Source organism: Heteronotia binoei, chromosome 19, assembly GCF_032191835.1.
Source record: "Heteronotia binoei isolate CCM8104 ecotype False Entrance Well chromosome 19, APGP_CSIRO_Hbin_v1, whole genome shotgun sequence".
NCBI classification, from domain to species: Eukaryota; Metazoa; Chordata; class Lepidosauria; order Squamata; family Gekkonidae; genus Heteronotia; species Heteronotia binoei.
Window position 1 is genome coordinate 694,665 of NC_083241.1, and position 13,590 is coordinate 708,254.

Below are 13,590 nucleotides of genomic sequence, written 5' to 3' on the forward strand. Positions count from 1 at the left end.
CCACAAGCAGCCAGAATACAGAGCATCACTGCCCCAGACAGAGTTCCAACAATAAGCTGTGGCTAATAGCCACTGATGGACCTCTGCTCCATATGCTTATCCATTCCCCTCTTGAAGCTGGCTATGCTTGTAGCTGCCACCACCTCCCATGGCAGTGAATTCCACGTGTTAATCACCCTTTGGGTGAAGAAGGACTTCCTTTTATCAGTTCTAACCTGACTGCTCAGCAAATTCATTGAATATCCACATGTTCTCATATTGTGAGAAAGGAAGAAAAGTGCTTCTTTCTCTACCTTCTCTATCCCATGCAGAATCTTGTAAACTCCTATCATGTCACTCCTCAGTCAACATTTCTCCAAGCTAAAGAGCACCAAGCGTTTTAACCTTTCTTCATAGGGAAAGTGTTCCAACCCTTGAATCATTCTAGTGGCCCTTTTCTGCACTTCTCCAATGTTTTTTATAGTATCTTTTTTGAGGTGCGGTGACCAGAATTGTACACAGTACTTCAAATGAGGCCACACCATCTATTTATACAGGGACCTGATGATACTGGCTGATTTGTTTTCCATTCCAGAGATGTGGGGCCTTGGAGCCTGCCCTCTGAAGCCACCATCTCCTCTAGGGGACCGGATGTCTGGAGTACGGATACGAATTTGAGTTCTGAGACAACTCCCAGCCCCACCAGCAGGTTAGTAACTCAAGAGTGAGGTCTTAGATGATTGTGTAAAATCTTGGTAGACCTTGTTTGCCCTATAGATCAAAACCACTCCTCGCCTTGGGCTGCTCTCGAGCCCTGCTTCTCTCCAGAGGGCTCTGTGTGGGGCAGAGAGCGAGGAGATCCCAGGGGCGAGGAGGGCTGACCTAAGCGGGCTCCCTTTACAGGTGAAGGCAGAGCATGGGGGGAGGTTCAAAGAAGAGAGTGGGGAGGGGAGAGAAAGAGAAGCGCTCTCAAGAATCACCCCCAGAACCTCCTGGAGAGCTGCTCTGGTTGCTTCCAGCGTGCTCCTCCCACCCTTGATTCCTCTCACAACCCCTGAGGCAGCAGGGCATCAGAGAATGTGCTGGGGCAAGCAGAGGGCCCCCCCAGCCACCTGGCACTTGCTTCCCGCCCCCTCCCCCCACCGCCCCCTGCCAGCCATCTTCTCTGTGCACGGAGCTCAAGTGAGCAAGAGGGGTCTGTTGGCATAAATTAGCACCTTGTCATCTCAAGGGAGGAATCAGCCAGAGAATACTTGAGCTGCTGGAATAATTTTGCACAGCCACTTGGCAGGTCCATTTCAGAGCCATTCCGACCCCCTGCTGCCTTTCCCCTTCCTGGCAGTGCCCGGCTTGGCCTGGGCTCCAGGCAGCTTCCACAAATGTCTCTGGGTCATGACTGAAGACCTAGCAGGTTACAAATGAAGCAGCTGATCTGCCAGTGTTGGAAATGCCTTTTTGCTAGCGCAGGAGTGGCCAACGGTTTTTGCCTACAACTCCCATCAGCCCCAGCCATTGGCCATGCTGGCTGGGGCTGATGAGAGTTGTAGGCAAAAAACATCTGGAGAGCTACCGTTGGCCACCCCCGCGCTAGGGATTTAAATAGGCCACAATGCCAGTGGTAATGAACAAACCTCAAGTCCAAATCACAGCTGTTCATTCCCATCATTGGTCTGCTCACGGTGCCATCAGATGCTCATTTCATGGGCAGCCATTTTCAGCATTCCCTCCTCTGGCTGCCTTTGGGTGCCTTCTCCCCTCCTCCTCTCTCCTTCCGCTCCAGTTGCCCCCTGCCAGCTCTCTCACCCCCACGTGTGGTGACCCCACCTCTGGCTCTCTCTCTCTCTCTCACCTGCTCTCTTCTCCAAGCTCCCTTCTTGCAGCAGGGTCCGAAGGAGCTGTGCTTGCGCAGAAAGGGCGTCATTGCTGGGACCCTGAGGCTGCCGCATCCCCCTGAGCAAAGCAGCCATGGGCTTCCTTGTGCGTTCTCTGGAAAGCGAGTCCCAAGGGCGGGCCGGCAAAGCTCTTCTGGGTGGAGCAGCTCTGGATCAAGCGGCTCCCCAAGGAGATATTTCCCTACCTGGCCCTCATAGCGAGGTAGCCGGGGAAAGGAGACATGCGCAAGACGCCTTCACTGCTGGCTCTTGGGTTTCTGGGACCTGAACGCCACCCTCGGGAATTTGAGCAGCTGCGTTAGAATGGATAAAAGGAAGCACCTCTTCAGCCAAAGGGTGATTAACATGTGGGATTCCCTGCCACAGGAGGTGGTGGCGGCTACAAGCATAGCCAGCTTCAAGAGGGGATTGGGTGAACATCTGGAGCAGAGGTCCATCAGTGACTCTTAGCCACAGCATATTGTTGGAACTCTCTGTCTGGGGCAGGGATGCTCTGTATTCTTGGTGCTTGGGAGGGACAACAGTGTGAGGACTTCTAGTGTCCTGGTCCCACTGATGGACTTCCTGATGGCACCTGGGGTTTTTGGCCACTGTATGACACAGAGTGTTGGACTAGATGGGCCTTTGGTCTGATCCAACATGGAGAGCCAGTTTGGTGTAGCGGTTAAGTGTGCGGACTCTTATCTGGGAGAACCAGGTTTGATTCCCCACTCCTTCACTTGCACCTGCTAGCATGGCCTTGGGTCAGCCATAGTTCTGGCAGAGGTTGTCCTTGAAAGGGCAGCTGCTGTGAGAGCCCTCTCCAGCCCCACCTACCTCACAGGGTGTCTGTTGTGCGGGAGGAAGGTAAAGGAGATTGTGAGCCGTTCTGAGACTCTTCGGAGTGGAGGGCGGGATATAAATCCAATATCTTCTTCTTCTTCTCTTATATTCTTATGTCTGGGGCAGTGATGCTCTGTATTCTTGGTGCTTGGGTGTGCGTCGGATGGCCCTTTGTGGTTGGCAAGAAGACTTTTCAGATTAGCAGCCTTTTTTAAGCAAGGAAAGTGAGGCCAGTGAAAGAAAAATATTATTATTAAAGATGGGCTGTCGATCACTGGGTTGGACTGATTTGAGGGAGGAGTTGCAGGTGACACCCAGGCATGCAGCAGGCTGTTTGGGGGCATCCGCCTGCTCACTTGTTGGGGGGGGGTGCTCTTGTAATCCCCAGGACACCTGGGAGTCTCTAGGGATGGAGGGGATCCTTTATGGGATGAGAAGGAATCCTTCCTGCCCAAGGAACCGGAGCAGCTGTGCTTGGCTTTGCACAGTGGGTGGTGTGGTGTGCCCTGAGTTGGACCTGCAAGAGGGCAGAGAAAGGCAGCAGGAGATGGTGGCAACATAGTAGTTGTATAGCAGGGTTCAGAAAATGGACCTGTCCATACCCACACTGATGACGGGGTGGAAACTGCCTCTGCGGCAGGATTTCTTGGGCCTTCCTTCCCAGGTGGTCCAGATGATGCTGATGTCCCTGATAGATACACCCAACATGGGGAGTGGATTGGCATGATTCTCCTCCATCCCAAAAGCAGACAGGGATGCCCTCCTGTTTTCCAGACAATTCCTCGGTGTTGCCATGGTGATTCATGACCTACCGCAAGCCTCAGCAGCATTAGCCACATTTTTTCAGGTGGAACAAAACTAATTGACACAATTTCCCTGACATTCTTCAATCCTATTTAAAGAAGGCAGATCTAGGTCAGGGAATGGAAGGGAAAGAAGACATCTACCAGTGAATACCCCCACCTTTCTTGGACTCCAAAGGTGTTCTGATCAGTCTCAAGCCCTTCTAGCCTGCACATGAGGTCCCTTTCCCAGTGCGACTAGCATCCTATTAGGAGATGATTTCCCACCTCTCCATAGTATTATTTTTTCAGACAGAGACTTGGTGGGGTGCTGAAATCCCAGGAAATGAAGTCCTCTGTGTGCCCCATCTTGAAGCACGACTGGCCACAGCCAAAAAAAGAGTCTTTTCAGTGGCAGCCCCTGCTATGTGGAAAACCCTCCCCGAAAAAATCAGGGCCCTGCGGGACTTGCCACAGTTCCACAGGGCCTGTAAGACAGAACTCTTTAAACTAGCATTTAATAAATAACAGGGAGGCGAACACTATTCCACCATCCCAGTACAAATCCAGAGTGCTAAATGACATCTTATAATATCATTCTATGCGGCGCTCAATAAGAATTAAAACCCGCCATCTGGATCCTGGTGAGTGAACCTGGAACCGGACTACATATTTTAAATTGTATGAACTGTCAAAATGTTTTAATGATTTTATTGCACCTTGATTTTAATGTTATGTTGTTAGCCACCCTGAGCCTGTTAGGGGAGGGCAGGATAGGAAAGCAATAAAGCAAACAAATAAACCCTCCCCTCTCCATATTATTATTTTTTTCAGGCAGAGACTTGACCGGGGGGGGGGGGGGGGGGCTGAAATCCCAGGAAATGAAGTCCTCTGCGTGCTCCCATCTTGCCAGTGGCACAGAACAGCTCCAGTTGTATTAGCTGTCAGTCTTTTCCCACATCACTGCCTGTATAAGTTGGACAAAAGACCCGGATGACATTTTCAGCAGCAGAAGAGTTTGGGCTGAGGGGCCCTGTGGCCTTCAGCAAAAAATGGACCACACAGACTTTAATCAAGGATGCGCCTGGAAGTTTGGCTTCTTCTCACTCAACACTCAGCCCTGGTCTGCTGTGCTCTGGACACCCACTGTGCCTTTTGGGGCAGGCGAAGGCTGGCTGGCTGGCATTCTGAGAGGAGAATCCAGCAAAGACGGAGTCTGGAAATCCAGTCTAGGTGAACTCTTCACCACAGGATAAAGAAGGGCAGAATGAAGAAGAAAGGAGGAGAAGAAGAAGACTGCAGATTTATACCCCGCCCTTCTCTCTGAATCAGAGTCTCAGAGCGGTCACAATCTCCTAGATCTTCTCCCCCCACAACAGACATCCTGTGAGGTGGGTGGGGCTGAGAGGGCTCTCACAGCAGCTGCCCTTTCAAGGACAACCTCTGCCAGAGCTCTGGCTGACCCAAGGCCATTCCAGCAGCTGCAAGTGGAGGAGTTGGGAATAAAACCCGGTTCTCCCAGATAAGAGAGCTCTGGATGACCCAAGGCCATTCCAGCAGCTGCAAGTGGAGGAGTGGGGAATCAAACCCGGTTCTCCCAGATAAGAGAGCTATGGCTGAACCAAGGCCATTCCAGCAGCTGCAAGTGGAGGAGTTGGGAATAAAACCCGGTTCTCCCAGATAAGAGAGCTCTGGATGACCCAAGGCCATTCCAGCAGCTGCAAGTGGAGGAGGGGGGAATCCAACCCGGTTCTCCCAGATAAGAGAGCTATGGCTGACCCAAGGCCATTCCAGCAGGTGCAAGTGGAGGAGTGGGGAATCAAACTCGGTTCTTCCAGATAAGAGAGCTCTGGCTGACCCAAGGCCATTCCAGCAGCTGCAAGTGGAGGAGTTGGGAATAAAACCCGGTTCTCCCAGATAAGAGAGCTATGGCTGACCCAAGGCCATTCCAGCAGCTGCAAGAGGATGAGTGGTGAATCAAACTCGGTTCTCCCAGATAAGAGAGCTCTGGCTGACCCAAGGCCATTCCAGCAGCTGCAAGTGGAGGAGTTGGGAATCAAACTCGGTTCTCCCAGATAAGAGAGCTCTGGCTGACCCAAGGCCATTCCAGCAGCTGCAAGTGGATGAGTGGTGAATCAAACCCGGTTCTCCCAGATAAGAGAGCTCTGGCTGACCCAAGGCCATTCCAGCAGCTGCAAGTGGAGGAGTGGGGAATCAAACCTGGTTCTCCCACATAAGAGAGCTCTGGCTGACCCAAGGCCATTCCAGCAGCTGCAAGTGGAGGAGTGGGGGATCAAATCCAGTTCTCCCAGATAAGAAAGCTCTGGCTGACCCCAGGCCATTCCAACAGGTGCAAGTGGAGGAGTGGGATCAAACCCGGTTCTCCCAGAGAAGAGCGCTCTGGCTGACCCAAGGCCATTCCAGCAGCTGCAAGTGGAGGAGTGGGGGATCAAAGCCGGTTCTCGCAGATAAGAGAGCTATGGCTGTCCCAAGGCCATTCCAGCAGCTGCAAGTGGAGGAGTGGGGGATCAAAGCCGGTTCTCCCAGGTAAGAGTCTGCACACTTAACCACTGCACCAAACTGGATCTTCAGCCCCTCAGCCTTCTTTTCAGATTGGTTGCTAAATGAGGGGAAGACATCTTACCAGCTAAGGGCTGAGAAACCAGCTTGGCCAGTTTGGTGTAGTGGTTAAGTGTGCAGAGTCTTATCTGGGAGAACCATGTTTGATTCCCCACTCCTCCACTTGCACCTGCTGGAATGGCCTTGGGTCAGCCAGAGCTCTGGCAGAGGTTGTCCTTGAAAGGGCAGCTGCTGTGAGAGCCCTCTCAGTCCCACCCACCTCACAGGGTGTTTGTTGTGGGGGAGGAAGATAAAGGAGATTTTGAGCTGCTCTGAGACTCTGAGTGGAGGGTAGAATACAAATCCAATGTCCTCGTCTTCATCTTCTTCTTCTTTTTCCCTTTGTTGCACTTGGAATGGCCCCTGAAGCACTGCCCGTCTCTGTACCCCTTGTTGATTTCTGCTTGCTGCTGCTGCTGCTTTTAGTCCTTTCCTCTGATGTTGTGGTGTTTTCTGTTTTCCTTGCTTAACTGTCGCAATCTGCCTCATATATTTATAAGGTCAAGAAAGGTGTGCATATTTTAAATAAATACAGATTTGGCTGAGCACAAGGGACAACCCCTTGCTTGGTTTGAGATGGGAGATTTCCTAGGATTCTTCATCAAACGCAATTGTTCGGGCCAGAAAGGAAGTGGAGGGCCCCGTGGAGGCTGGTCCCACAGCGAGGTCAGCAGAGGGAAGCCTTTCAGGTCTCTGGAGCACGGAGGTCCTGCGGGTGTTTGTGCTTGAGGGAGAGCCGTGGGCAGAGGCCTCTTCCACTCACCCCTTGGCCCAAAGGCAGGCTGGGAGGGACAGGAGTTAGAAACCAAGGCGGGCAGGCAGTCTGGCAAGATTGGTGCAAGGGGAGGGGGTTTCGTGGGAGACAATTTCCCCGGGGCCTGGGCGGGGGCGGGGGGCGGGGTGATGCAGGCGCGCCGCCCTTCTGTGCAGGAAGCCGCTTCCTTGGGGTCCTGGGAGGGGGGTCTCTTCTCGCGGAGGTCTCTCCGCCTGGAGTCAGATGTGTTGCCCCTTTCTCTTTGGGCCTCGGGCTCCGCCGGCTTGCCCCTCTGTGCAGCACGGGGAGGCCTCGCTGAGCAGCAGCTGAGCAAGGGAAGGGAAGGAGCCGGCGATGGCGGGGCTGGGGCTGCGTGCTCCGGCGGGGAGGCGGCGGCCGGGGCAGGGCAGGGCCTCCCGGGGCTGCCGCTCCGCCCTCGAGGGCGCTGCGGGAGGCGGAGGGCGGGCGCTGTCCGCGGTGCTGATCGCCCCGTCGCTGCTGCCGCCGCTGCTGCCTGCCGCTGTCCGCGGTGCTGATCACATGACGCGCCCGGGCGCCTGAGCGGCGGCGGCGGCAGGGGAGGCGGGCGAGGCGGGCGAGGCGAGGCGGGCCGGGCATGGTGCGGGAGGCCGGGCGCCGCGGGGGGCGGCTCTGGCTGTGAGCGGGGCGCCGCCGGCCCCTCCGTCGGCCCGCGCGCCCGGTGGCGGTGGCGGTGGCGGTGGCGGCGGCGGCGGCGGCGGCGCCATGCAGAAGGGGATGCGGCTGAGCGACGGGCACGCCGTCTACCTGGCGCTGCTGGCCAAGAAGGAGGGCGCCCGGCGCGGCTACCTGAGCAAGCGGAGCTCGGACAACACCAAATGGCACCCGAAGTGGTTCGCCCTGCTGCACAACCTGCTCTTCTACTTCGAGAGCGACTCCAGCTCGCGGCCCGCCGGCCTCTACCTGCTCGAGGGCTGCCTCTGCGACCGGGCCCCCTCGCCCAAGCCCAAGGACCCCCTCGACAAGCAGGTGCGCCCAAGGGGCGGCGGGGGGGGGGGACCGGACTCTTCGCTCCACAGCGGCAGGCGGGGGGCTGGCAACCCCTCCCCCCCCACGGAGGCCCCTCCCCCCCCCGCCCCGCCTCTGCAGTCCCAGCCCCCCCCCCCTGCCCTGCCCCGCTGGCTGGAGGAGGGGGGGGGGGGAAGAGGCCCTTTCCGTCCAGGCGGCCCCTCTGCCCTCCCCCCCTCCCCCGCCTGCCCAGGCCAGAGAGCGCCCCTTTCCCCCGACGGGCATTTCGGCTGCCCGGCCGCTTTCGGGGCCCCCCCGCTCTCCTCATTCCGGGCTGAAACGCAAGAGCGCCCCCGGTGGAGAAAAAGGCGGCAGCTTCTGCAGCAGCCCGCACGCCGCCCCCCCCCCCCCCCCCCCGCGGCTAGGCGACTGGGCTGGGGCAGCCCTCCCTCGCGGGGGCCTCTGGGCCTTCCTTCCGTTGCTGCCGGGCAGCAGATTCTAGTTCACGTGCTGGGGAACTCTGCTCCCCCCGCCCGCCCGCCCGCCCGCCAGCCCGCAAGGCGGCAGAGGCAACGCAGCAGCAGAACTCGCAGCCTGGCTCCTTCCCCTCCCCCAGCTCCCGCCCGGGGAGCCCAGCGGGGCTGATCTTGCTGGCAAGGAAGTGGGGGCTGCTGGCCTGGGCCACCCAGGGGCGCCCCCTTGACCTCCGCACCAGCAGCCCCGGCGGGTGGGGAACCGAGGGCGTCAAGGCAGCTTGGCAGGGCCCCAGGAGGAAGGATCTCTCTGTCCCCAGGGGCTGGCTGGCTGGCTGGCTCTCTGCAGGGCCTGCTGGGTTCTACTCGGTGGAGAGAGAAGGGCCTGAGAACAGGAAGGAGGAAGGCCCTCCCAACCCCCCCAACCTCCCTGGAGTGGCTGCAGTGGAGAGGGCCGCTCCCTTCCCTTGGGGGGGGGGGGACTGCCGAGCCCGACTGTGCCTACAGCTGAGAGGGCCAATTGTCAGGGCCACTTGTGGGCAGGGGGGGGGGGGAGGCGGGGAGGCCTCCGGTCATTCAGGGCAGAGGCTGGGGGGCTTTGAGCCTCCTGGGGCTCCTTCTGGCAGAATTCTCCCTTCCCTTCCATTGGAGCAGCATCATTCGGCACTTGTTGGAGCTTTGCAGCATTTCCTGTGAGTCGCGGATCGTTGCTCTGTAACTGTTACCTCCATGCTGTAAGGAGATTCTCCTCCTGGGTCCGGCGAATGGCCCCGGGTGGTGCGGTGCTCTTCCAAGAGAGGTGTGGGAACCACCTGGTGCTCTGGACAGAGAGGGGGGCCACTGCGACAAGCCCTGCAGAGGGGGAAGGGGAGACCCCAGCCCTTTGGCCTTTCCCCTCCCCCAGGAGTCTGGACCCCTGGTGGTGCTGCTGAGGAGGGAATGGCTGGGCCTGTCTTCTCAGGCAGCTCCACTGGCTTTCCTCCTGCTCTTTCTTTGCCTCCGGGGCTGGTCAAATTGGTAGTGGTGAAGGCCAGCAGCCAGTGAGGCCAGTGGGCTTGTGTGAGCCAGCTCTGGGCCAAAACCTTGCCCTTCCGTGGGCCCAGTTGCTGGAGGGAGGCACGGCTCAAGGGCAGCAGCACCTCTAGGTGCTGGGAGAGGCAGTCATCTCCGCTTGAGGCCCTGGAAGGGGGCTGCCAACCAAAGTGAGCAATACTGAGTGAGGTAGACCAAGGGGGTCACTTGGCATAAAGCAGCTAGCAATCTCTGTGTGTGCATGTGATCAGCTGGATCCAGATCCTGGAACCCGTTGACCCATTTTCCTGCTGATATTTATCAGCTGATCCTACTGGAGAAAAGAGACTTTGATCTGCAGTCCCTTCCTCAGCTGGCCCCAGAGGCAGAGTGGCATTCAGGAATACCTTGGGTCTGCTTCACACACACACACACAGCCTTTCGTAAAATTAACTGTCTTCAGCTGCATCTAACAGACCCACAGTGAGCGATCTCTTTTTTGTTGCAACAAGACTTTTAAATAACTATTTAGGGTGTAACTGTGGGCTGAGCCTCCTGGATATAGAAGAAGAAGAATTGCAGATTTATACCCCGCCCTTCTCCCTGAATCAGAGACTCAGAGCAGCTCACAATCTCCCATGTCTTCTCCCCCCACAACAGACACCCTGTGAGGTGGGTGAGGCTGAGAGAGCTCTTACAGCAGCTGCCCTTTCAAGGACAGAGTCTCAGAGTGGCCTACAATCTCCTATGTCTTCTCCCCCAACAACAGACGCCCTGTGAGGTGGGTGAGGCTGAGAGGCCAAACAACTGGGGTCTCTGCTTTCCACTCTGCAGGGTTTGTAGCAGTGGCCCCACTCTCTGTCCCTATAAAGACTGAGACACTCAGGCATTTGCTGTGGGAGTTCAGAAGGAAATCCAGAAGAGCCTTCAGTTTGTCTCCTGGCAGGAGGCTTTTGCTGCATTAGTTCTGGAATTTCATATCCAAACCTGTGAGAAAGAAAAGTGCTTCAAATAGAAAACGGCCTTCTGGCTGCAGGTTTGGTCAGTGAGAAATCTCCCGGGTGATGTTCTGACTTCCACCAGACAATAATCTGTGCAAAGGAGGAGGAGGAATTCCCCCCACCCTCTTCAAGCTCACGCAGCAGCAGCAGCAGCAGCCGCCTCCAAGGAGGATTCCAGAGCGCCTGACTGCAGCCCTACCTGGCATGCTCAGAGCCGTGCTGAACTGCTGACGGAGACGCGCACGCGCTTCGAGGAGTGCATGAGAGCTCTTGGCCATGCAAACCCCCAGAGGAGGAGGGAGGGAGGATGCATGCGCTGGGGTTTCCAGCATCCCCCCCCCTCCAAATGCATCCACAAGAGATTTTTTACTTAATTATTGCTTTGTAAAATCTCATTTAACCGCCCCAAAGGGCCTTTTCAGTCCTTTTGAAGAAACAGGGCCATTTTCTGTCACAAGCACTCATCGCTAGAAAGAAGAGTGACCTTTAATGTTCTCTCTTTTATAAAGTCAGGGACCTGGAATTTTCCCTGTGACAGTAACAACCTACGCAGATGATAAGGCTGTCTTGCAGCCAAACAGTTCTGAAAGATACTTGGGTAAAGCCTTAGGGACTGTGGTCTGCTCTGCACTACAGTGTACAGCTGGTACCACCTGTTGCAGCGAGAAGGATCTGATCATATAATTTTTGCATCCTTTGAGGCGTCGTTTGAACCCTGACATTTTGCTTTGGTTCTGTTGATATTTCTGCTTGGCTCCAGATTCCTACCTGCCCAGCCTTCTGCAATGCCACTTGGGTCTCCCATCCTGTCGATAGTATTGACTTGCTCTGGCTAATCCGCTTTAAATCCCATTGCAAATGATAAATAATGCAAATAAGTACATAAATCAACAGGTTCAAAATGGTTTGTTGGAGGTCCAGGTGCTCAACGGTGTCCTTTGGACACCCGGCCTGATTTGATTGATCGGTTTGCAGTTCTTCGTGTTGGAAGGAAAGTAATGACTGTTTCTTAGCCACCTGCTGGGTATGAAACTGGTCACCAGAGCAGTGGAATTGGAGGAAGAGTGAGAAACAGGAGAAGGGCCTGATGTCTCTGCCCCACACAAGCCCATTCCTAGGGGTCAGTGCGCTCAGCCCAGAGTGCAAGCTAAGGAGGTGACAGGAGAGCAGGGGGGAAACTGTGACATTGTTGAGCAATACACATTTGGGAGGGCCGTGAAGAGCCGAATGTGGTCTCCGAATGTGTCAGATGGGTGCTCTTGTAGCCTCAGCCCTGTAGAGGGGCAAAGAGTCTGATGTCCCCCTCTTTCCACCTTTAATTTGAAGAAGATATTGGATTTATACCCCGCCCTTCACTCTGAATCTCAGAGTGGCTCACAATCTCCTTTGGTATAGCGGTTAACTGTATGGACTCTTACCTGGGAGAACCTCCACTTATTTATTTTATTTATTTAGAATTTATATCCCGCCCTTCCCACAAGTGGCTCAGGGCGGCTTCCAACAATAGATCCGACATAAAAATTAAACAATATTTAAACATGTAAACAATTAAACATTTAAAACAGATAAGACCTTAAAAATTAATAAATATTCCAAATATATATAAGAAGAAATCTGGCAAGCTACATTGAATTCTCAAGCTAGGTGTAAGCTAGCCGGAAGAGGGTCGTCTTACAGGCCCTGCGGAACTGAACAAGGTCCCACAGGGCCCTCACCTCCTCCGGCAGCTGATTCCACCATGTAGGGGCCATAACAGAGAAGGCCCTTTCTCTGGTGGATTTCAAGCGGGCTTCTTTTGGCCCAGGGACAGTAAGGAGATTTCGTGTTCCCGACCTCAGTACTCTCTGGGGAACATGTGGGGAAAGACGGTCCTTCAGGTAGACAGGTCCCAAGCCATATAGGGCTTTAAAGGTAATAACCAGCACCTTGTACCGGACTCGGTATATCACTGGAAGCCAGTGCAGGGTCCGAAGACCCGGCCGAATGTGTCCCCACTTTGGGAGACCCAGTAACAGCCGGGCTGCGGCATTCTGCACCAGCTGCAATTTCCGAGTTTGGGACAGGGGCAGCCCCATGTAGAGGGCATTACAGTAGTCCAACCTCGAGGTGACTGTAGCATGGATCACTGTTGCTAGGTCGTCGCGCGCCAGGAAGGGGGCCAACTGCCTTGCCCGCCTAAGGTGAAAAAACGCAGACTTGGCAGCGGCTGCTATCTGAGCCTCCATCTTTAAGGAAGGCTCCAATAGCACCCCCAAGCTCCTGACCCTGTCCGCTGCTGTCAGCGGCGCACCATCAAAGACTGGTAGGGGGATTCCCCCTCCCGGGCCGCGGCGACCCAGGCAAAGGACCTCTGTCTTCGCAGGATTAAGCTTCAGCCCGCTCAGTCTGAGCCACTCAGCCACGGCATATAGTGCCCGATCTAGATTTTCTGGGGCGCAGACCGGCTGGCCGTCCATCAGTAGATAGAGCTGGGTGTCATCAGCGTACTGGTGACACCCTAGCCCGTACCTTCAGGCAATCTGGGCAAGAGGCCACATATAGATGTTAAATAACATCGGGGAGAGAACCGCCCCTTGGGGCACACCACAATCGAGTGTGCACCTCCGGGATAGTTCTCCCCCAACTGCGACCCTTTGTCCCCGACCTTCCAGGAAAGAGGAAAGCCACTGTAAGGCCAACCCCTGAATCCCTTACTTACAGCTGCTGGAAACTTACAGCTGCTGGAATGGCCTTGGGTCAGCCAGAGCTCTTGTAGGAGTTGTCCTTGGAAGGGCAGCTGCTGTGAGAGCCCTCTCCAGCCCTACCCGCCTCACAGGGCGTCTGTTGTGGGGAGAGAAGATATAGGAGATTGTAAGCCGCTCTGAGTCTCTGATTCAGAGAGAAGGGCGGGGTATAAATTTGCAGTCTTCTTCTCTTTCCTCCCCCACAACAGACACCCTGTGAGGTAGTTGGGACTGAGAGAGCTCTCCCAGAAGCTGCCCTTTCAAGAACAACTCCTGTAAGAGCTCTGGCTGACCCAAGGCCATTCCAGCATGTGCAAGTGGAGGAGAGGGAAATCAAACTTGGTTCTCCCAGATAAGAGTCTGCACACTTAACCACTACACCAGACTGGCTGGAAACTGGGCTCAGGGAGTGTCCAGGTCCCTGGAGTTTATGAATGGCTGATCTCCTGTCAATCAAGCTGTAGGCAGGGCCAGTCCTAGACTGTCTGCCAGTGTAGGCAAGTCTAACTTCTGGCACCTCCTCCCTGCACTGATAACATCACGGAAT

At 55.5% G+C, this 13,590-nt stretch overlaps 1 protein-coding gene across 1 annotated transcript in view; it reads left to right on the forward strand.

Moving 5' to 3' along the window:
• The first annotated feature begins 7,585 nt into the window (after positions 1 to 7,585).
• Positions 7,586 to 13,590, forward strand: part of RASGRF1 (Ras protein specific guanine nucleotide releasing factor 1) — a 48,397-nt gene continuing 42,392 nt past the window's right edge. The window contains exon 1 of the mRNA XM_060260206.1: positions 7,586 to 7,856. Coding sequence (XP_060116189.1) covers positions 7,593 to 7,856 — 264 coding nt within the window. The 5' untranslated portion in view covers positions 7,586 to 7,592. The remainder of the gene's footprint in view (positions 7,857 to 13,590) is intronic.